Raw genomic sequence first — 25242 nt, 5'->3', positions numbered from 1 at the left:
GACTCTGTGCAAATAAATCCTACAGCTTCTTTGAGCCACATCCATTCTTTGAACAAGTATGGAACTTGTCCATACCACTTATGTAGTATTATTTATGTTCATACTACTTATGTGCCAGATCTTCTGCTAGGTATTAGGGATACACAGTTAACATGACAGACGCTGTCTCCTGTCCTCACAGAACTCAGCCTAGAGGGGGATACAAATGAGCAAAATGACAATTGTAAAAGAGTAGGCTAAGTGCTCAGAGAGGGGAGTATGTAAAAGAAGCACCTAATCTAGATTTAAGGGTCAAGGAATACTTCCCAAAAACAAAATGACTTCTAAGCTGAGACTAAACGGATGAGAAGGAATTAGTCCAAAAAGGAAATAAAGATCCAGGCAGAGGGAACGAGGCTCAAAGACCTGAGCAGAGGGCAAATGTTAATATTTTAATAGTAGATTCTAGAGGACTAAAGAGGATTTTTAAAAGCATTTTTGAGGGATCTTTCTGTATAATTTCTTACAACTGCATATGAATGTACAATTATCTCAACAAAAATTTTAAAAAAAAAGTATATCGAGAGCTTGCTGTAAACTGAGACGTACTCTAGCTGTTTCAGTTAATATTAATACTAATAATCAACTACATCATTTATACTATTACAGAGAGCAAAGCTGAAGGAGTTGTTATAATGGAAATAGAACTATTAAGGATATCTAGTGACCATATTTCAGTAATCGGCCACAATTTAGAAAATCATGATTCAATACCTTTCACATCTGGTCGATACTGTAGTCCATCATCTTTCTTTCCCAACAAACTTGTGTCATCTGTGTCTATAAGAAAAAGCCATTTTCAAATTAAGATATATACAATGTTTAAGTCATGAAACTCTTAATTATCCCAAATTATTCCAGGTCCTTCTTAACTCTCTGTCCACTATCCTGCTCACACTTTCCACCATTCTCTTGATAAATTGTGCCACTTTGGCTTCAAGCCTCAAGACATCTTAGGTATGTAAGCTCTTTGCATGATAAACAGTCTAATTTCATTTGGTCTTCAGCTTAAAATTCACCTCCTTTAAAAGTCTTTCCTATGTAAACTAACATAACACATACCATGAGTAGAAATGGTTAACCCTTTCTCAAAGAACTACTGAACAATTTACCTTCTCCTACCACTGTTTCCCTGGAAATAGCAGATTAAAATAAATGTAGAATCTTAACTGTGTTATCAAACATTTACTATAAAAAAAAAAAAAGAACCATTGTACTGGAATAGACCCTATTTAAAAAAAAAAAAAAAAAAAAAGACCCAAATTTCTGAATTGTATCTGAATTGAACTGGGAAGACTTTTATAAATGAACCATTAATACCTGTTCAGAGGCACAAGCTTTCCAATACATAGGAGTGGTGTGGGTGGCAAAAGGAAGGTATAGTTAGGTGTGGATGGAAAAGTATAGAGGGACTAAAATAAAATGTAAGGGTCAATCACTCCAAAGAAGTTTAAATCTGCATGAATTTCACTTAAAATTCCCAAGCTTGGCCAAGTGCTCTGAACTTGAAATTCCAGAGAGTGTCATTCAAACATGCATCGGTTCTTCACACAAGATATTTCTTCTCTAAGCTATTCTTCCTACCTAAACTCTAAATGCCACCCATGAAAGAAAACCAAACCATACTTCTTCAAAATTAAAGCAAAGTGGCCGGGCGCGGTGGCTCACGCCTATAATCCTAGCACTCTGGGAGGCCGAGGCGGGCAGATTGCTCAAGGTCAGGAGTTCGAAACCAGCCTGAGCAAGAGTGAGACCCCGTCTCTACTATAAATAGAAGTAAATTAATTGGACAACTAATATATAGAGAAAAAATTATCCGGGCATGGTGGCACATGCCTGTAGTCCCAGCTACTCGGGAGGCTGAGGCAGGAGGATCACTTGAGCCCAGAAGTTTGAGGTTGCTATGAGCTAAGCTGATGCCACGGCACTCACTCTAGTCTGGGCAATAAAGTGAGACTGTCTCAAAAAAAAAAAAAAAAAAAATTAATGCAAAGCAGAACATCTGTCTACAAGGCAAATGGTTTCCTCTATCTTGCCCATATCCAATCCCCTCCTGGAGAGCCTCTAATGAGCATCTTGGATATTCTTTAGTGGCTTAGACCAGAGGTACTGCAATCAGTTGTGCAGTATGTTACAAATAATCTGTTACTGATATAAGGTACCAAACTTTGGCTAACAACCTTTTTCCAAAGGAGAAGGTAGGGGAGGGGGGGGCGAGGGACACAAGTAAGCAGGAAAAATATACAATCCTAGTCCATGAGAATGTGCCTGGCCCACATATGCCACTGAGGAAGTGATCCATTTCCCTAGCCTATGTGGGTATTACTAAGAAAAGAAGATTGAGAACTTCTGGCTGTAGAGATTGGATATTTCTAATACAGGTCAAAAACAAAAATCTCATTCTTATATGGTATCATGGCTTCCAAGCTGTAACAACAAGCAAGAAGGGCAAAAAGAACTTTAAACTAAAGGTAATAATTTTTCTTTCACATTCGGTAACATTACACTGAAATCTTTACCAGTATGTAATATATATAGGCAAAAATGCCAAAAATATAATGTGAAAACAAAATAAACTATTACGCTCTAGAAAAAAAACTTTTAGAAATACATGCCAACACTTACATATACATAGTTTTATTATAATTAATACAAGTTAACTCTTAAATAGCTATTATCATCACAAATTTGAGATCACCTTAGAACTGTAAATATACCTACAATTTCATGTTAGAATCAGCTTAGTAACTAAAAATAAACAACTAAGAAGCAGAGTTTATGTCTCAAGAGGATGAAAATAAATTTAAAAAAATCTAAATCAGTAACAAAAGAAATTCTAAAATATAAATAAAAGGAAATGAAGCTTCAAAGTTTTCTCATTTTACAAATTTAGAATACTAACCAAAACATACAAATAAGATTATAGACTTAAAACATTAAAGACAGATCTCTGGATGAGTAGAATGGATTTTACCTGTGCAGTGGCCAAGATGCCTTATATCAATTTGTTCTTGCTTTATACAAGATGCTTCTCGAACAAAACAGGGATTATTATAGGAACTCCCATCGGAAGCACACACAGGATTAAAACTGTATCCACTGCAATCTATATTACATACACACCTGTTGAAAAAGACAAAAATTACCGATCTTTACAGCAAAATTATTTTACAATGCTGCAACAGCAAAAAAGAACAAATCTTTCCTTTTTTTTCTACTTCCTGTAACAGAAAGCCATATATTGTTTTAAATCACTGATGAAAGCTTAAGCAAAGTGAATACTCAGCTAAAAATTTCTTTCAGGTGAAGATTTTGAGATAATTTCATCAAGATATTATTAATCCAGTGGTTTCTCTAGAACTTTCATAACTAGATAAAATAATCAGATGTCAAATGTCAACATTACTTAGAAAGAAAGAGTGAAAAAGACACAGAATTATGAGTCAGAGGTCATGAATTTAAATCCTAGCCCTACTAAATTATCAGATTTGTGTCCAGATTCTTCCTCTAAGTCTTACTTTATTGATCTGCAAAACAGAGAAAATAAAAATATATCTACCTTAACAAATATTGAGAAGATTTTTAAAATATAATAGATATAAAATATGTAAAATGGAAACCCTCAAAGTATTTTCTAGTACACATTTACCTATATAACTGAGTGTCCACTGAACAATGAGCACCGTACTACAGAGAAGACCAAGGCAAGGTCACTCGTCTCAATAACAGTAAAATCTAACAGGGAATAGAAAAAGAAAAAGAAAAAACAGACTCTCTCTTGTTTCTAGCAACATGGTAGACTAGGAACCTGTGCTAACCCTCTGGATGAAAACAACAAAAAACATGGGATAAAACATTTTAAAACACTGTCTTATTTTTTTTTTTTTTGAGACAGAATTTCCACTTTATTGCCCAGGCTAGAGTGAGTGCCATTGCGTCAGCCTAGCTCACAGCAACCTCAAACTCCTGGGCTCAAGCAATCCTCCTGCCTCAGCCTCCCAAGTAGCTGAGACTACAGGCATGCACCACCATGCCCGGCTAATTTTTTCTATATATATCAGTTGGCCAATTAATTTCTTTCTATTTATAGTAGAGACGGGGTCTCGCTCTTGCTCAGGATGGTTTCAAACTCCTGACCTCGAGCAATCTGCCTGCCTCAGCCTCCCAGAGTGCTAGGATTACAGACGTGAGCCACCTCGCCCGGCCTTAAAACACTCTCTTAAACGCATTCATAAAGTGGTAAGAAAGCCAGGAATATTCAGGACAAAAGTTAAATGAAGACAAGAACAGGCAAAATTCAACTCAGCTCACTGAAGCTGATTTTCACCTTGAAGGCATTTGCCAAACTGGAAAAATTCAATTATCAATGTTTTGGCTTTGCAGGCCTCTGGGAAAGGAGACAAAGAACACTGACCAACCTAAGGGGGGAGTCTGGAGACCCTAGACTCAGCATACCCTTACTCAGCATAAGGGTAAACTGGAAATTAGTTGCCATATTCCAAAAGGACTGTTTAAAAGAAAAAGAAAAAGAAAAAAGGCTGCTCTGAGCCACAGCATTGGAGAGAGAGGAGAAAAACATCTCCCCTGAGAATTCAAAGCCACAAGCCAGCCCTTACCTAGGTAACTATGACTTAAAATACTACTTAGTTGTTCTCAAAAACCTCAAGCCCAAAATTTATTTTAAGGAGGCAAGGACTGGAAGCAGCCCTTGGCAAATGACAGAAGTAAATGCAATCTTTTCTGGAGAAAACCAACTTTCTCCTAGACCTCAATAATTTTCCACAGATACAGATCTGAGAAAAATGAGCAGCTCACACACACATAAACACACTCCCTCGCACATCCACAACAAACAAGGAAATAAAACACTATAATAAGCAAAACAAACCAATTTTTAAAAGAACCAAACAGAACTTCCATAAATAGTGTGTTACTAGAAATTTTAAAATTCAATGGGCAGATTAAATAAACTAAAGGAGAATTAGTGAACTAGAGGATGGGTCAGGGAAATTACCAAGATCACAGCAGAGTCAAAGAAATGGAATACATGAGAAATAGAGACATGGAGGACAGAGTCAGAAGATCTAATAAAAATCTGATTAGAGTTCCGGAAGGAGTGATGAGATTGAGGCTGGGTAATATTCTCAGCAATTTCTCTTCAAACTTTCTAAAACTAAAAAAGATACTACTCTAAATATCCGAGAAGCCCAATAAATCCCAAACAGGTTTACTAAAAATGGATCCATACACTGAAATATCATAGAGGAATTATATAACTAAAAAAAAATGGGATATTTTAAAAGCAGCCAGAAAGAAGAGAAACATTGCCTTCTAAGAAGCAAGAATAAGAGGAAAAACTGACTCTTCAAAAGCAATAACAAAATCAAATTGTTTACTAATATATTAGCTAAAAGACAGTGAAACAGTACCTACAATGTGCTAAGATACAACAGAATTCTACATAAAGACAAATCTTTCAAGAATGAGGGTAAAATAAAAGCAATTTAGAAGTAAAAACTTACAAAATGTTGTCACCTGCTGACTGTCAGTAAAGGAAATTCTAAAGGCAGGAGAAAAATGATCCTTACAAGGAAGGTTGGAGAAAGAAACACAAATGAAAGACAAAGGTGCAAATAGGTATGTTAACAAAACATTGACCATAGAAAACAACAATGCCCTTTGGAGTTAAATTTTTTTAAAACAAGAAATTAAAATACATTATAATGATAGTATATAAATGTAGAGGGATTAAAATTAAAGCATTTAAAGAAACCAAAAATATTAATGAACTTCAGACTGTGACAAGCTGAATATGCACATTAAAATTGCTAAGGTTACCACTAAAAGAAGTAGAATCCATAACTTTGAAACTTGTAAAAGGAGACAAGAAAGGAGGGTGAAAGCAACAAAGGCAAGAAAAAAGTACAAAATAAGACAACAGAAAAAAATTAAAATATATTAGTATTTATAATATTTTTAAGTCTACTATTACTGTGTTTCCCCAAAAATAAGACAGGGTCTTATATTTATTTTTCCTCAAGAAGACACCCTAGGGCTTATTTTCAGGGGATGTGTTGTTTTTTTTAAGTACAGTACAACAATCTACATTTATTCAAATATAGTTAAGTTGTCTTCTTCTGGAACATCATAACTCTCCAAACTCCAAATTCCATCCTGAATTTCTTGCGACTCTATTTCCTTTAGAACCATTGGCCCCAATCTTTCATGTCAAGCAATGTAGCTCTCATGGGGCAGATGAGAAGGGCTGCTCGTCTTCTTTACCACTCCATGACAAAATGCGTGGGTTGTGCAGCTATGCCGCGTAGCCACGCCCATCACTAGGTCTTATTTTCGGGGTTGGGCTTATGTTGTGCAAATGCTTAGAAATCCTGCTAGGACTTATTTTATGGGTAGGTCTTATTTTTGGGGAAATACGGTAATAAATTTTCTAGTTCAATAACAAAGATAGGTAGGGTAGATACAAATACAAAAGCCAGTAAGATATTTGTTGCTAATAAGATATTTGTTAAGATGTAATGATACCAAAAGCTGAAAATAAAACGATAGTGAAAGAGATACCATATGTCATATGGAAGAAAGCTGGTATAGTTCTACTTAATAACAGATAAAAGAGACTTTAGAGCAAAAAAAGATTATGAGAAATAAAGTAGATCTCTTCACAATAATAAAAAATTTTATTCACCAGAAAGATATAATTCTAAATATTTTAAGATAGCCTCAAAATCCATAAAGCAAAAATTGCTAAAACCACAATGAGAAATTGCCAAATCCACGATAGATTTTAACATCTCTCTCTCAGTAACTCATATATCAAGCAGATAAAATATCAGTAAAACTGAAATCTTTACAGGTAAAAAAGACTTGATGCTGGGATTTGCTTAAATTATTCCTAAAAAAAAAGTAAGGAAGGAAGAAAAGATGAAACAAAATTGGATTTTCTGAAGGTGACTATAGGGGGAGGGAACACTTCATGTTTTTCTCCTTTTCTATGTGTTTGAATATTTCCTTAATTCTTGATTAACCAGAGAGCTAAATGTGAAAGGCAAAACCACAAAGATTTGGAGATCAAACATAAGAGACTGATAATTAACTCAGAAATAAAGAATGCCTCAAAAAGAGAATAAAAAGATAAACTTCAAAGATAACCACAGCCTATATAACCAATAGTAGAATACTCAGAATACATAAGTATCAATCAATTTTTAAAAAGGTCAATGGGGGGCCGGGCGCGGTGGCTCACGCCTGTAATCCTAGCTCTCTGGGAGGCCGAGGCAGGCGGATTGCTCGAGGTCAGGAGTTCGAAACCAGCCTGAGCAAGAGCGAGACCCCGTCTCTACTATAAATAGAAAGAAATTAATTGGCCAACTAATATATACAAAAAATTAGCCGGGCATGGTGGCACATGCCTGTAGTCCCAGCTACTTGGGAGGCTGAGGCAGGAGGATCCCTTGAGCCCAGTAGTTTGAGGTTGCTGTGAGCTAGGCTGACGCCACGGCACTCACTCTAGCCTGGGCAACAAAGCGAGACTCTGTGTCAAAAAAAAAAAAAAAAAAAAAAAACTTAAAAAAAAAAAAAAAGGTCAATGGGGGAGGTATAAAGAAATAAATAGAAATAAAAGAGGAGAATATAGGAACAATATATGTGAAAAGATGTTCAACCCCATTAATGATCAAGAAATTAAAATTAAAATCACAATGAGATACCATCCCTACTCATTAAATTGGCAAAAACTGAGAACAAAAGACAATACCAGGTACTGACAAGGATGAGGAGCAAAGGGAATCCTTATCCTCTACTGGTGGGTGAGCTTACTAGTTATAGTAACTTGGGAAAACAGGCATTCCCATAGAAAACTAGACTTGCACGGATCCAGCAATTTCACTACTAGGTAAGACCCTTGAAAACCTCTTACACGTGTACACCACGAGACACTGGTAAGAATGTTAACAACAGTATCATTCATGAGAACAAAAGACTGGAAATAATCTAAATGTCCAACAGTAATATAGACTGTAAAAGGATGTGGTACAGGCAAACAACTGAGTTCAACAAGCAGTGAGAATGAATGAACAACGCCTATGTGCATCATATTAATAAACGTGAATCTCAAAAACATAATGCTGTGTATAAGAAGGTCGAAAAGAATATACATACTGTGACTCCATTTATATAAAATTCAAAATCAATCAAAAGCCAAATAATATATTATTAAGGGATCTATCATATGTGGTAAAACTACTAAGAAAGCAAGGGAATGAGTTCCATAAAATGCAGTGTACCAGGTGGGTGGGAGAAAGATGCGAATGGAGAGAGATATGGGGGCCCTGCAGTACAGCCAGCCCTCCACATCCTCAGGTTCTGCACAGCCGACTGCAGGGCTTGAGCATGGGTGGATTTTGGTAGCCTTGGGGTCCCTGGAACCAATCCCCTGTGGATATCGAGGGACGTATTAAAATTCTATTCCTTGGCTTAAGATGTAGAATTCAAGAAAGCTCCTTTCATTTTTGTGCATTAAATAAAATGTATAAGTTTTTATATACTTTTGACTATATACTATATTTCACAATTTAAAAGATCAAGGCACCAGAAATAAATTTAAATTCATTAAGAATATTCACTAAAGTCAAAAATAATATAGTAGCAAAAATTTAATTTCTGGAAAACAAGAGGTGAAAAGAAGAACCAGAGGGTATATAGGTAAAAGGCAAAAGATTTATATGATCTGAAGAGAAACCAGAGTATTGCCAGAGAGTATATTTGGAAGTTAGCTAATCACAGAAGGTGAGTTCAGAAAAACTTTTTGGATATGTACAAGGAAGGGACACAGACAAATGGAGAGCATAACAATCTACTGTGTGGGGGTGAAAATATACATAAACATTGAATCATACACAATATCTCTATATCTAAACAAACACCAAAAGAATGCCAGTGCTGAAAGGGACTTTAGAAAGCCGTCTATCCCAATCTTCCATCCAATACAGGGCTCCTCTCAGCAATATTTGTGACAACATTGTCACTTAGCCCCTGCCACAACAGTAATGGACAGCTTAATATTAATCTCACCAAGCCAGAACATTTCATGGGTGATTAAGTTCTTCCCTGTACTGAGCCCAAAATCTGCATAATAACTTCCACCCATTGACTCTGACTGGGCCTCTGAATCTACATGTAATTAACCCAAAATATCATTTAAATATTCAAAAATAATCAACATAACGCATATAAGTTTTCACTTTCTGAGGACTAGATCTCTCAAGTTTATTCAACAATTCTTCAGGCCGGGCGCAGTGGCTCATGCCTGTAATCCTAGCACTCTGGGAGGCCAAGGCGGGTGGACTGCTCGAGGTCAGGAGTTCGAAACCAGCCTGAGCAAGAGAGAGACCCCGTCTCTACTATAAATAGAAAGAAATTAATTGGCCAACTAATACATATACAAAAAATTAGCTGAGCATGGCAGTGCATGCCTATAGTCCCAGTTACTCGGGAGGCTGAGGCAGCAGGATTGCTTGAGCCCAGGAGTTTGAGGTTGCTGTGAGCTAGGCTGACGCCACGGCACTCACTCTAGCCTGGGCAACAAAGCGAGACTCTGTCTCAAAAAAAAAACAATTCTTCATTTGCTGTAGTGTCTAAACCTCCCCACCATCCTGATCACTCTCTAGCTTCAGTATCTCATAACATGTAAGGCCAAGAACAAAACACTGACAACAGTACAGACATACTAATACCTTAACTATTCTGGATACTATGCTTACATAACACAGGCAGGATTATATTAAATTTTCTGATAACCAAATTAAACTTTAGACCATATTGAAATTCTTAAATATAGTGAACTCCATAAGTATTGCCTGCAAAACGTGTGATTGCCATCCTCCGGAACCCAGGGTTAGGACTTTACATTTATTTCTATCAAATCTTAGATTATCTCAGCATGCTGAAATCTTTTGGACTTTTTAAGTCTGTCATCTACTATCTCTTCTAGCTTGACATATTCATAATTTTCAAAGAATATCTCATTCTTTTATCCAAGTCATCAATAAAAGCACTGACTAGAACAGGATAAAAACAGAGCCATGTGTCATATTATCAGAAATCTACATCTAATGTTTACAGAAAAAGTAATCCATTATTGAACACCCCCTTTTTTTTTTTTTTTTTTTTTGAGACAGAGTATCGCTTTGTTGCCCAGGCTAGAGTGAGTGCCCTGGCATCAGCCTAGCTCACAGCAACCTCAAAGGCCATCCTGCTGCCTCAGCCTCCCGAGTAGCTGGGACTACAGGCATGCCCCACCATGCCCGGCTAATTTTTTATATATATTTTAGTTGGCCAATTAATTTCTTTCTATTTTTTTATAGTAGAGACGGGGTCTCACTCTTGCTCAGGCTGGTTTTTAACTCCTGACCTTGAGGAATCCGCCCTCCTTGGCCTCCCAGAGTGCTAGGATTACAGGCGTGAGCCACCATGCCTGGCCATTATTGAAGACCCTTTAAGGAAAGTTTATTAACTACCTAGAATTGTTAACTACCTATCATCTGACCTACCTTCCTATATCAAGTATACCAAACCAGACTGATGAATATCTTGCTTTGATTCATATACATTACAATTAAGGTTCAGCCCTGATAATAGCAATCTTATTTCACTATCAAAAAAGAAAATGAGGTTAGCTTTTACATGACTTGTTCTTAGGGAGGTCCATGCTGTTACTCACAATCTCAGCATGTGCTCACAAAGTTAATAAAACAAAACACTTAAAAAAAATTAATGCTAACAGTTCATTGAGGCTTAAAGATCATGACTTGTCCATTACCAAAGTTAGTAGCAATGTTTTAGCACTAAACAAATACCCAAAGACCTTTCCCATTACTTAAACAAAACTTGAAGTATTAAATTAATTGTGAAACCTCCCTGCTCACATTTAACAATAAAAGGGCCCATTTCTCCTCATTTTTTTCCTGTTTTCCCAGTTTCTTCTCCCCAAGGTTCAGCATAAAGAAGGAAAAAAATCATACAATAATGACTTTCCTGTAAAAACTTTTTTGAGCCCTACAATATGACACAAAGTCTGCATAAAACCCCCTAGGATACTGTCCTTAAAAATGAGATTTTTAAGATTCAATCTACTTTTTCTACTAAGAAATATTTCATATTCTCTCTATAGGGTTTTGATATAAACATATCATGGTTTCACTTTTGAAATGAAATGACACACTTGTAGCACAAATAAATGTGGCCTGATCTGCATACAGACTGCGCATGGGCTCATGTCCATAGAAAATATTAGTTTTTATTTATTTATTTATTTATTTTTTATTTTTCATATAGACCTTGGAGAATGATAAATATTAGTTTTTAATGTATTAAAATAAAATGACATTTTTTAAATACTTCCTAAATTTTAAATTACTGTATTGAACATCAAATCTAAGAATGTGTTTATCCTTAAAGGAATAACATGATAAATACAATATTTGAGAATGATTATTCTTATGGTTGTGGGGAGGCTGTTGTGAAACAACATGAAAGAAACTAGCAGAATAGAGGAGATCAAATCAGTCCAGGGAACAGACAAAATTAATTTCAAAGAGCAATCTGGAAATGTTAACAGATTTTCTGGTAAATTCCTACTAGAAAAAGAAAACGAGAGAAGGGTAATAGAGGGATGACCCCAAAAAAGGAAGCTCTTTTTTCCTTTCAACATGCTCCCCAAGGAATGGGAAAAGTTTTAAAAGGATATGAATAAAGTAATTAATGGAAAGGGTGAGGCCAAAGGCTTCACTAAGTAAAAAGGATTTCTTATTTGTAGAAATGATAGAGAAGTAATGAAAAATAAAATTAAGAAATAACAAGACGAGAAAGAGTACAGCTCAACCTGGAATAAAGGCACTATTTGTAGTCACTTTATCATATACAGGGTGTCCCAAAAGTCACCATACATAGGGAAAATGGGAAATTGTAGCTAAATGTACCTTTATTTACAAAATATTCATTATGAAATTTGTCCTTTGTATGGAGACTTTTGGGACACCTGCATTAAAAAAAAAAAAAAGTATTGATGATGGTTTCTATCAGGATTTGGCTGGCAAACTACAGCCGTGGGTCAATCAGGTTCATGGCCTGCAACTGCACACCCACCAGCTAAGAATGGTTTTTACATTTTAAAAGGGATAGATGTGACTGAGACCAGGTGTGACCTGCAAAGCCTAAAGTATTTACCACCTGGCCCTTTACAGAAAAATTTTGCCCACTCCTTACTTAAGGGATAAAAATGGGCAAAACTGGGATGGCAATAAAATGGAAATGGTGGTTAATGGAAGGGAGTATTTATGGAACTGTTTTAGGAATGAGAAAAGGCTCCCCAACAAAGGCAAGATACCATGCCAATACAGTACAAACAAACAAGTAATCACTGGTTTAACAAATGGTACTGTTTATAAAAGGCATTGCAGCTCAACAAGGAAATACCTGATCAAGTGTATGAAAAAGACAATGCTCCTCAGTGGGATGGCACCACTGCATCTAAGACTAAGAACTGTGAGAACAATCACTATTGTTTTCAATGGCATACAAAGAGAGAAAATTAAATAGCCATCTCCAGTCCAGCTCATGAATCAATGATCAAAGGAGGAAAATATTAGACTCCAGAGGCCACAGATATTACTGATTACAGTGATTACAGCTGTTCGTAGACTGGCTAGAGTAGCAGAGGTCAGGGTGCCCAAAGCATAGGAGCATGCAAAAGTGAAAAGAAATCACACTCTAGTAAATATGCCAAATTTAAAACATTTAACAACCATTTACTCTGCACCTACTGTGTGGGTATAGTCCCATTTACCTCACTGAATCCTGACAACTACAAATTATCAATAGGTAAATGGAATATAAAGTAAGTTTAAAAGCCCCAGATCAAAAAACTAATGAGTGGCTAAGACTAGTATTTTCTCTATTCATTATAGCTGTTACATAAAATAAATACCTTGGCATAGACATTGCCAAATAAAAGGAGGTAAAAAGGTTATTTTCCATGTTTAAGCTGAAAAATCTTTCCACTAAACTCTACCACATCCACTTCTTCTCTTGCCTGGGGGCTTTTCCTTTTCCTGAAACACTTTTCCCCTGACAGCCACCTGGTTCCATCCCTCACCTCAGAGTTTTTTTCTCAAATCTTAAAAGAATGGCTGAAAAGTAAATCACTAAGCAACTATTTAAAAAGTTAGTAAATCCAATGAAAACAAAAGGGAAATATATATAAACAGAAATAAAAAAGTTACAACAGAGAATATTAATAAAGCCAAAAGTTGGTTCCTTGAAAAGACTTTCAAATAAATAAAGCAGGCTTTTCTGAAGGGATTTTCTGAGAGAGAGAAAAAGAAAAAGAAAGCAAAAACAGTATCAGGAACAAAAAAGACTAAAATCTTAATTGGGATTATGATTTAAAAGGTAATAAAAGGTTATTAAAAATAACTTTATGTCAGCAAGTTTGAAAACCTAAGTGAAATGAATAACTTTTAAAAAATGCTATCAAGTTCTACCAAAAGAAGAAATAGAAGCTGAATGATACTATGATCATTAAAAAAACTAAATCAGTTGCTTTTAAAAATCCCTTAAAGATGACATCACAGACATGTACAGTGGCTCATCCCTGCAATCCCAGCATTTTAGGAGGCTGGGCAGGAGGACTGCTTGAGGCCAGGAGTTCAAGACCAGGCTGGGCAACACGGTGTAACCCGACTCTATAAAAAATAAAAATAAAAAAATTGACCAGGTGATGTAGCACATACCTGTAGTCCCAGTCAGGAGGCTGAGATAGGAGGATTGTAAGAGCCCCCAAGTTTGAAGTTGTAGTGAGTTATGATGTCGCCATTGCACTCTAAGCAATGGAGCAAGACCTTGTCTCAAAAAACAAAAAAAAAAAGATAGCAACAGAATCAGGCATTTTTAAAAAGGTAATTCATGAACACATTCATTCCAATCATTCAATAAGAAGATAATTTTGTCCTTACAAAAAGTCATCCAGTGGGAGGCCGAGGCGGGCGGATCGCTCGAGGTCGGGAGTTCGAAACCAGCCTGAGCAAGAGCGAGACCCCGTCTCTACTATAAATAGAAAGAAACTAATTGGCCAACTAATATATATAGAAAATATTAGCCGGGCATGGTGGCTCATGCCTGTAGTCCCAGCTACTTGGGAGGCTGAGACAGAAGGATCGCTTGAGCCCAGGAGTTTGAGGTTGCTGTGAGCTAGGCTGATGCCACGGCACTCACTCTAGCCTAGGCAACAAAGCAAGACTCTGTCTCAAAAAAAAAAAAAAAAAAAAAGTCATCCAGAGATTAGGAAGAACACTCCCCAATCCATTTGAAAAGGCCACATAACCTTAAAAACTAAACAAAAGTAACAAATTATAACTAGCTAGATAAAAGAGGAATCCATGAGTCCCGATAGACAAATAAGAAAATCTCATCATTACAACAGACTGAATACCAACTAATAATACATAGGTACAAAAAGTTATTCCAACCATAAAAATAGGATACTATGGAAAATGAGCACTCTCAGAACAAAAATGAGCTCTTAGAAATTAAAAATTGCAGCAGAAATGAAAAACAAAAAAGGACTAGAATATAAAGTTGAAGAAATGTCTCAAGTTAGCACAAAATTTTTTAAATAGAAAACAGGAAAAGAAAACTAAAGAACTAGTCCAGGATGTTCAACATCTAAAAAACAGGAGAACCAGAAGTAGAAAAAAGAGGAAAAGAAATCATAAAAAAAACTAAGGAAAATTTCTCAAAAGTATCTATGAAAGGGCACAATACTGTGAAATTTCATTATACTGGCAAGCAAAAGAAGATTCTACATGCTTCAAGAGAGGAAAAAACAAATCATACACAAAGGACCAGGAATCAGAATGGCTTGAAACTTCAAACAGCAACACGGGAAACTATTAATAGAAGACAATAAAACAAAGCTTTCTTAATTCTGAGAGAAAATTATCTCACACCTAGAATTATACACTTGCTAAGTTATTAATATAAATCAAGTGTCAGATGCAGGATAAAAACACTTTCGAACATAAGGTCTCAAAAGTTTTTAAAATCTTATAACTTTTCTCAAGAAGCTACTGAGAGAGGTAATAAAGTGAGTAAACCTAAGAAGTTAAATAGCAAAAACAGTATCCTACCTAGGAGAGAGGTAAAGAAATTTCTAGCATAATAAAAATGTATTTGTGGCCACATACAGTGGCTTCTGACTATAAGCCTATCTCCAAGCAGTAGACTTGCTTCAGTTCAGGAGTTCCAGACCAGCCTGAACAAGAGCAAGACCCCGTCTCTACAAAAAAAAAAAAAAAAAAGAAAAAGAAAGAAAGAAAAATTAGCCACATATGGGCACACACCTGTGGTCCCAGCTACACAGGAAGCTGAGGCAATAGGACTGCTTGAGCTCAGGAGTTGGAGGCTGCAGTGAGCAATGATGACACCACTGTACTCCAGCCAGGGCAAGAGCAAGACCGTGTCTCAACAAAAAAAAAAAAGTATTTGGTCCTTGTTTCTAGCTCCCAGTACAGAGTTCCTAAAACCCTTGGGATTTCCTGAGTGACAGGAAAGTCTTTACATGCTAATGAATGACTCATAAGTGGGCAGGTAAGTCACCAGAAAAACCAACCACTGCCATTAGAGGGTGAGTACTTCTGCCTCCCAGCCCCACCCTACTCCTCCCACCTCTAGGAAAGAGACCTGGGCTAGATATTGAATTCAATCACCAATGGCCAATGATTTAAACAAACGTGCTTATGTAATGTAAAACCTCAGTTTAAAAACTTGCAAGGAGGGTTTGGGGAGCTCCCAGGTTGGTTACACATTCCCATGCTGGAAAAGTAGCACATCCTTGACTCCATGGGAATAAAATTGTCCTTGTAAAATTAATAAAACTAAATTGTTAGGTTTTTAACAAAAGCATAAGCTTTGAGTAGAAGCATAGTGAAGTATTGACCAGTTTGCCTTATAGCCTTCTTCTTTATAGCCACTTACTGCTTAAAAATCACATAGCCCCTTTCACAAGGTGCTAACTTCTATATATAACAAGATAACATCTTTTTTTTTGAGACAGAGTCTCACTTTGTTGATGCAGCTAGAGTACAGTGGCGTCATCATAGCTCACAGCAACCTCAAACTCCTGGGCTCAAGTGATCCTCCTGCCTCACTTTCCCAAACAGCTGAGACCACAGGCATGTGCCACCACACCCAGCTAATCTTTGTAATTTTTTGTAAAGACAGGGTCTCACTCTTGTTCAGGCTGATCTAGAACTCCTGTCCTCAAACAATCTTCTCTCCTGGGCCTTCCAAGGTGCTAGGCTAACAGGCGTGAGTCTCCATGCGAGCCTCCATGTCCCATGCCCAGCCAATAGATAACATCTTTAATGTTAAGAAATCTCAAGTTTTCCATTTGTGATATTTTCCAGATCCTGCATTCCAATGGATCCACTGATACCAGTTAGTCTGAAGACTCCAAGGAACTGACTCAGCACAGGAATACAGTTTCTTCATTTCCCTGCTCCATTGACTTTACCCCACTTCTCAACCATTCAGCAACCCCCAGAGCTCCTCAGCCCCCTACCCACCAAACTTTCCAAAAACCCTAGCCCACAACTCCATGGGGAAGCAGATTTGAGGTTCCCTCCCACCTTCTTACTTGGTGGCTATCCAACTATTAAACTCTTTGCTGCAACACCTGCTGTTTCAGCATATTGGTCTGTTACCGCATGTTGGACGATCGAACCTGGTGTTCCTATAACAAGAACAGAGAGGCTGTGCGCGGTGGCTCACACCTGTAATCCTAGCTTTCTGGGAAGCTGAGGCAGGCAGATTGCTCGAGGTCAGGAGTTCAAAACCAGCCTGACCAAGAGCGAGACCCCATCTCTACTATAAATAGAGACTCTACTGGATCGCACATTATGTATCTCTTCATCTAGCTGTGTGTTTGTATCCTTTACAAATAACCAGTAATAGTAAGTATAGTGCATTCCTGGGTTCTGTGAGTCATTTTAGCAAATTATTGAACCTGAGAGGAGGTTATAGGAACCCAGAAATTTGTGGTCATCTAGGCAGAAATGGAGGTTGCCTGGGGACCTCATTTGTATCTGGTTCTAAAGTGGGGGCACTCTTGTGGGACTGAGTCCTTAACCTGCAGGGGTCTACACTAACTCCAAGTAGTTACTGCCAGAATTTAACTGAATTGTTGGACATCCAGGTTACGTCACAGAATGGGAGAATTGATCGTTGTTGGAAAAGATACAATAATGAAGGAAGAGCCCAGGAGGACAGCTATATACAAGATATAGAGGGCAATCAGTCCATAATGAAATAGTCTGGCTCTGTAGACAGCTCTGCTGACGGCTGTCATTACCAAGGTACCCAGTGCTACCATATCCTTTTTTCAGCCAGAAGACAGAACTCCCAGATTCTTATCTGCACTTGACAATAAAGTAGTGAAGTTCCTGCTCTCCCCTCTATGTCCTGCTACCTGAACCAACATAACACATTTAATTGACATACTCCTGAGAGCTAAAGGTAGGCTATGGTGAGATTAGAAGTAGAAAACACAGAGCAATGACTCCAATACTCATGGCCTTGCCCACTGGCTTCCCCAAAGGGGAAACCTTGTAAAGTCTCTGGGCAGCCTAACACCAGACTCTGACCCAGAAGCTTTTCAATGTGTTTTCTTCTGTAAGCCTTCATGCAATAGTGGCACTACTGCCCTTTCCTTCCACAGCTAGTTTAATGCTCAGTACAGGAAATAATGGCAATATTCTATTTGGTACTCTATGTGTTAGGTACACAGGTGTTTTTTAATTTGTATTCCTTAAATTGCATGTGTATGTTTTAAACACTTCTGGATACAGTATACATTTACCATAAAAATTTTACCATAATTTTACATTACAATTTTACATTTACCATAAATAAACTACAGAACTGTTCTGTATGGTGTGCTGCCATTAGTTTAAAAAAAGAAAAGAAAAAGAATATATGTACATATTTGCTTACACATGCATAAAATACCACTAAGAGATTGAACAAGAAACAGATCACAGTGACTGCCCCTAGTGAAGACAACTGAGTGGCTGGGAACAGGGGTGGGGATGAGATATTTCACTGTAGAGACTTTTAAAGCTTTTGAATTTCTAACACTGTAAATTTCAAAGGCATGAATGCATACATGCATACATAAATAAATAAATGAATAAATTCAATGACTTCTATGTTTTAGCTCTATAATTTTAGCAAATCACAACCCTGAGTCTTTAAAATTATGAAGGATATTACTTCATAACACTGCTGACAGAACCAAATAAGATTTTGTAAAAAGCCCTTTGAAATCTATCGAATACTATGCACATCTGAAAGGTATTGTTATTACTGAAAAACATCCAGTCTTGTCCTTCCTTTCTGCTTACTCTATATAGAAGGTGACATTTCTTCTCAATACAGCAAGTTTATTTAGCAGTTAGGAAAACATTGGCTTAAACTAATCCATCTGAAATTATTTAGATTTAACAAACACCTAATGAAGCCTGTGGATTGCCACTAAGTCAATAAAGACCAATAAAGAGACCCACCCCAAGATACCCAACCTTTGGCAAGTTTACCCAAGATAGAAATCAACAAGACAAAGTTCCTGCCCTCAGGGAGCCCACAATCTGCTATTGATACCAATAGTACAGTAAGTGCTATGCAGAGGTTGTTTTTCAAGAGGAGGAGGAACACAGAATACCATCACCTAACTCAAAGACTGCAGAAGAAAGCACGAGATGGTAGGCCTCCAAGAAGTGGTGACATATGACCTAAGTCGTGCTCCATTTAAGTCCAGAAAGAGAAGCAAGAGTTAAAACAAACAAGCAGATTAGCAGGGATGGGCCTCCAGGCAGGGGGAATAACAGGGGCAAAGTGGGTAAGAAAATGTCAAATAGTAGCAGGGCATTCAGAAAACTGCAAGAGATTGTGGGATATAGAGCTCTGCATTCTAAAAACGAACCTGTCAAAAAAACCATTACTGGCAACTGTCATATAACTTTAAGAAGGTATTTCTGGACAAAGGAACCTGTCATTACTAATATCCAGATTATACTTTGCATAAAATAATCTTTAATAGTGTTTATGTTAAAGAACAACACAAAATTATTTTTCCATTGTAATCTAAAAGGCCATAGCAGGAATTTATTAAACCTTAATAGTTTTAAAAGCCTACTATTTTATACATCCAGAATATACATCCAGAATAAGGCAATGGGTAAAGGATGAAAACTGTCATCTCTGATTAGAAAGAAATAAGAGTAGAAGAATAGAAAATGATACTTCTTCGGTTTTTGTTTTTTTGTTTTTTTAAGTATATGAAGCTTCCAGAAAGGACGATATACTGGAGGACACAAATGTATAGCTTTACTCTGTTTAAACAAGGGAAAAGATTTCATTGCACCTTCTGAGGGAGAGATTCATTGCATTGCAATACTGACCAGGAATCTGTGTCAAAACAAAAAATGGGCCCACAAATGACGAAGATATCCAGCAGGTGGATTAAAGTGCTTATCAATGTTGTCTGTCATACTGCAAACCTATATGATTCTCTGAACAACTCAGATATTTATAACATTCGGGGAAAAAAATGGAAACATCATCTTCAAAGAGAAGACTGACATCAAAGAAGAGCGGGGACTATTTCCATAAAGTGCATCATAGACAAAGTTCAAAAGGAATAATTTGAGGATTTTTATAACTCACCTGTATTGGCATTATGCCTGATGATTCTATAGACTCCTCAAATCATTCCTGGGCAGGGATTTAGGTCAGGTATGTAAAAGGTACTGATGTGAAGGAGTCCTATGATTATGTGGCCTCACTGTCCAGAGAAACAGCTGATGGCTATCTTGCAGCAATAACTTCAGCCTTGGACAGATTAGAAATACTGTTTAGAAAAAGAGGGGATGTGGTACTAAGAACATATGGTTTAAGAAAAATAATTTGCTATAAAGGAGATGCCATTTTCAAGTTTTAAAAGTAAGTAGAAAGTCTATTCATTGTACCTCACACAATGGTCAGAGTGGAATACTGAAACCCAATTATGAGGGGATCACATTTCTTGCAACCTCACCTACCTACCTCTAGGTATAAATTTGAAAAGTAAGCACAATGAATATAGCCGTCACAAATCCATGCAAAGCCTACAATGCCATTGGAGACACACAGTGTGCTTTAGGAAGGAAGGAGGAAAAGTCTCTCAGAAGCAAAAACAATTTAAATTATAAATGACTTAAAATAGCCACTGAGCAGATGAGATAAACACATGCAATAAATAAAGTTCATGCACTTCACTCAGAAGAACCTAAATGCTCTTATTTTACATTTAGAACTTATTCCTACATTAGAAACAGTTCCTGTAAGAGTACTGTTTCCTATTCCAGGGAAGCAGTGAAGCAAATTAAAAGCTGGGGGCATCTACAGTCAATCTCATTGCAAAGGCAGACTGAAAGCACCTAGAAGCAACTGCTAACAGCCTGACAAGGGAGAAGAAAAATTATTTTTTAAAAAGAGATATAAGAACTCAAAACACAAAGCAGAATGGAGCCTTAAGTGTAGCAGTGAATCATCCACCACACATCAGTGGCCTCTAAGATCGTAATATTACATAGTGTGTGCACAAGAGCATAGACAAATTCCTTATAATAAGACCTTTGTTCTGGTTCTGCTGCTTAAGAGCAAGCCATTCAGCATTTTCTGAACTCACCTTCACCTGTAAAATCATGGTAATACTTACTCTACTATCAGACAAAACTGCCAGGAAAAGCTGAAAAAAATTTATGCAAAAAGCACTCTGAAAACTGTAATATGCTATACAATATGTAACATGAAGAAATATGTTCTGTATATTCTGTTTAAGAAGGCAAGGAAGTATGCAATATATTTAAATCAATTTCCATTTAAATGGCTAAATAAAAAAATAGCACTTTTCTCTTAATAGCAGAACATTAACTTACATGGTACCACTTATCCCCTCCACAAAAATGCCAGATTTTTTTTAACAACTGTTAGCAAGAGAAAGAGTTTTTAAAAGCAGAAGAAATATTTTAGCTGCTCTTTGGAAATGAGATAGGTTGGACAGCATTTCTTCTGACAGGAAAGACATTTCAAAATGAGGAAAAATAAAATATGTTTTAAATGAATATTCATACCTTAAAAAAATTAAATGAAATGTATTTATAGAGGGATATTTTCCAAACTGTAGATCATAATCACTAGTGGATTATGAAGTCAGTGTAGTGGGACGCTACCAGCATTTCTAAGGAAATATGGTAGAAAATATTAGAGGTCATTGCATTTAATAAAGGTAAGTATTATTCCACAGAATTTTGTTTTACTTAATATGAATTAGTACCATGTGCATATATACAGTAGTGCAGGGTAACAATGTAAATGTGTTTCTTACATGAGGTATAGTCAAAAAAAGTCTGAAAGTCACCGATAAGAAAGCTGATAAATAGGCATTCAGTCTCTAGATAGTGGCTAACGACTAACAGAAAGAATTTAAAAGCAGCTAATACTGAATAACCAGGAGATAACAAGGAAGTAAAGAAATTACAGCTGGGACCAGACTGATGGAGAAGAGGGTAGTATTTTTTTAAAAACGTCATTGGGCAGCAGTTCTCAAAGTCAGAAAAAGATAACAGCATTCCTTCTAGGGTTTTTTTCCTTTTTTTTTTTTTAAGATAGGTTTCTCTCTGTTGCCCAGGCTAGAGTGCAGTGGCGTCATCATAGCTCACTGCAACCTCAAACACCTAGGCTCAAACCATCATCTTGCCTCAGCCTCCAGAGTAGCGGGGACTACAGGTGTGAGCCACCATGCTTAACTAATTTTTCCATTTTTTGTAGAGACTGAGCCTTGCTCTTGGCTCAAGCTGTCTTCTAGGAATTTTTAAAAAAGGAAAATTATAGGGAGGCAGATGGTAAGAAAAGCACTATATTGGAAGTTAGGCGAATCCACCCTCTGACTTTAGTCCTCAATATCCTCACCTGCAAAATGAGAGGATTAGACTAGAAGATAATTATTAAGAATCCTATTCAACACTTTGATTCTGATGGGAGTTTATAATAATTAAATCATGACATGAGGACTTAGATTACAATAGAGCTTTTGTTCTTAATAACTAAAAGTTTATCTTTTAATGAGAAAATTACCTAATATCTTAAGAAATAATATGACTTTAGATAAAAAATCAAGGCTTAACACCAATGTCGTATTTCTGCATCACTAAGTTTTCCATACCTAAAAGGTCTACCTGGACAGGTAAAAATTACCCTTAGATAAGCGTATTACTATGCACCTGGTGGCAACCATAAAAAGCACATGGAAGGTGCCTTGAGGGAGTTACATAACCTCCGTATACCTTTCTTGGTACCATGGCACATTGAGAAGATTAAAAAAAAAATTAAATAATCATTTAGATACATTTACATTGTGAAAACAACTGATTAGTAATAAGTGTTTTATAGACTAAAAGATCATTTATTAAAATTTCCATTTATCTATTTCCACATTAAGATCAACCATTTTAGCTTGCTCATTTCTTTTCTAGATCAAGGTATCAATTGCTTCCTTAATGTTTTCCTATTACTGCATCAATTTCCTTGTCTGATCTTGAATGGTTTTCCCAATCTATGTGCTCTTTAACCTACTGGCAAGAGCCTGCACACTCCTTATTAGTGGTAAGCCCTTAACTGTCTGTGCCCACTTCCTTATACTCCCAGCCTATATCTGCAAAAATAGTAGTTGCAAGCTCTCAGATAGACACATACAAAATTAATTTAGGACATACAACAGAGTTGCTCTGATTGGGAATAGGCTACATATTATATTCTGAGGAGGTGTTTACATAAAGATGTGCATTTTATCATACAGATGTCATATTTCAGGCCACCTCTAAGACTAGATGGAATCTGTTTCATTTATAAGCAAAAGACCTCCATTCTTTTTCAATTTAGGCATGAAAAATGGTAACAGAAATGTATAAAATAGGCCTCAATAGGGGGACTGTCAAAGTAATAAAAACAGACCAACAGACCAAGCTAATCAATCACTGATAGCTATTTTGATGCTGAACACTACTACAGAACAGTTCTAAGGAAATATACTGAAAATAACTAAATACCTACAAAATACAGAGAGAGAGAAAGAGAGAGAGACGCACACAAACACACACTATGGTGTTTCATCATGCCATATCATTAGTACAAAATAAGAGGAAGGTAAAACATAATATCTACTATCTGTTCTCTCTGTAAGTCCATACTGCTCATCATTTCTCTCTTGTTCTACAATGCCAGCAGCTGCTTGGAAAACATGTTCTCCCAAACCAAATCACTCTGATTAAAATGGAAAGATACAGGTCAATCCAAGTGAGCAATATGTAGAAACAGAGTAATTCAGGTTTTGCTGAATTCACTTTTTACTAAACTTGCTTGTCTTTTGCAGAAACAGAGTAAACTCAGGTTTTGCTGTATTCACTTTTTACTGAACTTGCTTGTCTTTTGCCAATTTTTACCTACTTTGAAATATGCACCAAGTAAACTATCAGACATTTAATTTTACCACCCCATGCCATCCGAATAGTTGATTTGGTACCATAATACTCAAATAGAGTGTTCTTGATTTCTAAAACTCACTTTGGGCATTAATGCTAATTATTAATAGATCATATTACTAAAGCTTCATGAAAGGCTTAAATATGCATTTAAGGGCTGAATAAAAAAACATGGAACTGGAAAATACCAAAATATGTACAAGTAAGGAAGAAAGCACAAATCTCAATAAAATAAATTATGTTTTAAATATGCACTAAGTGGAAATTGAGGTAATGAAGATCCACTTGGCTACCAAGTCCTGAAGCCAGCATTAAAGCTTTTAGAATCCAATATGCAAAAAGCAAGCACCATAGAAAAATGAAAGAAGGATGAAACTGAGAATAAACAAGATAGTAATGAAAGGAACAATCAAACAAGACTGTTGATAAATGTCTATAATATTACTATTCCACAAAAAAACACCATTTCTTACAGAGAGTAAATGGGAAATTGGACAGACAAAACTCACCTTCATGAAGGCTGAACATGAGTGAGAAAAATAACATGTCAGCTTGTACAGCTGGGATTTCTAGAAATAATTTTAATTATATAAAACATTTACTTACTATATCTAAAATTTTGAAACAGTTTTGGATTTTTCTTAATATACTGAAATATGTGAAAGGTTTCTGTATAAAACTGCAAGTTAAGGAAAAAAGATGTTTATTACAGATACTAATTAAAAGTATAACAGTAGGATAATTCAGAATACAGTTTTGATTAATAAAATTAGCACTTGGTCCAAAACATATAAAAATATCAATTAAAAAAAGGTAAAGCCAAAAAACTATAAATGGATTCTCATTCTAAAAGATATCACTTACAGTATTATATCAACTTAAGAAACAGACAGTATTATATCAACTTAAGAAACAGACAGTATTATATCAACTTAAGAAAAAAGTTAATATACTAGGCATTAAAAAAATATATAGAAAGCACACACAAAATATAGAGAATCAGGTCATTAATACCTTTCTACAATCTAATCATAGTGATGATTAATCTCTAAGTAAGTTTATCCCTTTCCCTCAATGAACTCACCCAACATTTTCTGCATCTTCATCACATTCAGCTTTGTATTTGCAAGGTCCACACTTGGAGTGTTTTCTGTGAACTTCTGCCCCTGACCCTTCCTCTTCTGCTTAAAAAGAAAAATCAAATTTTCAACCAAATTTCAACCATACCTGGGATCCTTTCCAGATACGCTTCATGTTTTCAGTAGCCATAATCCTGTTTGGGGGGAAAATGTACCTGAGCTCTTGAAGACAGTCACTTCCAAAATCTATCAATGCTTGAGTCTACATATGTTGCCAATACTGAGTACAACATATTCCATGAGGAAAAGTGAGTATTGGTGCTAGCAAAATAATTCTTGAAACTATGTACACAGGAACAATATAGTAGGATTGATAATGAACTAATTTTAAAAGAATTACCATATACAACATTAAATAAGGGAGAGAAAAAAACATGAACAATAAATTTAGTCCTGTGATTACTGTCCTACTGAGA

The 25242-nt window shown here is 36.2% G+C and overlaps 1 protein-coding gene across 2 annotated transcripts in view; it reads right to left on the bottom strand.

Moving 5' to 3' along the window:
- The window catches only part of TMEFF1 (transmembrane protein with EGF like and two follistatin like domains 1), a 90140-nt gene that overhangs the window by 25888 nt on the left and 39010 nt on the right, over positions 1-25242 (bottom strand). The window contains exons 5-7 of one of the 2 annotated variants that reach the window (XM_012768975.2): positions 24772-24871; positions 3014-3162; positions 754-819 (exon numbers count right to left, since the gene is read on the bottom strand). In XM_012768975.2, coding sequence (XP_012624429.1) covers positions 754-819; positions 3014-3162; positions 24772-24871 — 315 coding nt within the window. The remainder of the gene's footprint in view (positions 1-753; positions 820-3013; positions 3163-24771; positions 24872-25242) is intronic. The other variant, XM_012768976.2, reaches the window with a different exon arrangement.

This window comes from Microcebus murinus, chromosome 12 (genome assembly GCF_040939455.1).
Source record: "Microcebus murinus isolate Inina chromosome 12, M.murinus_Inina_mat1.0, whole genome shotgun sequence".
NCBI classification, from domain to species: Eukaryota; Metazoa; Chordata; class Mammalia; order Primates; family Cheirogaleidae; genus Microcebus; species Microcebus murinus.
This window is presented reverse-complemented; position numbering and strand designations above follow the sequence as displayed.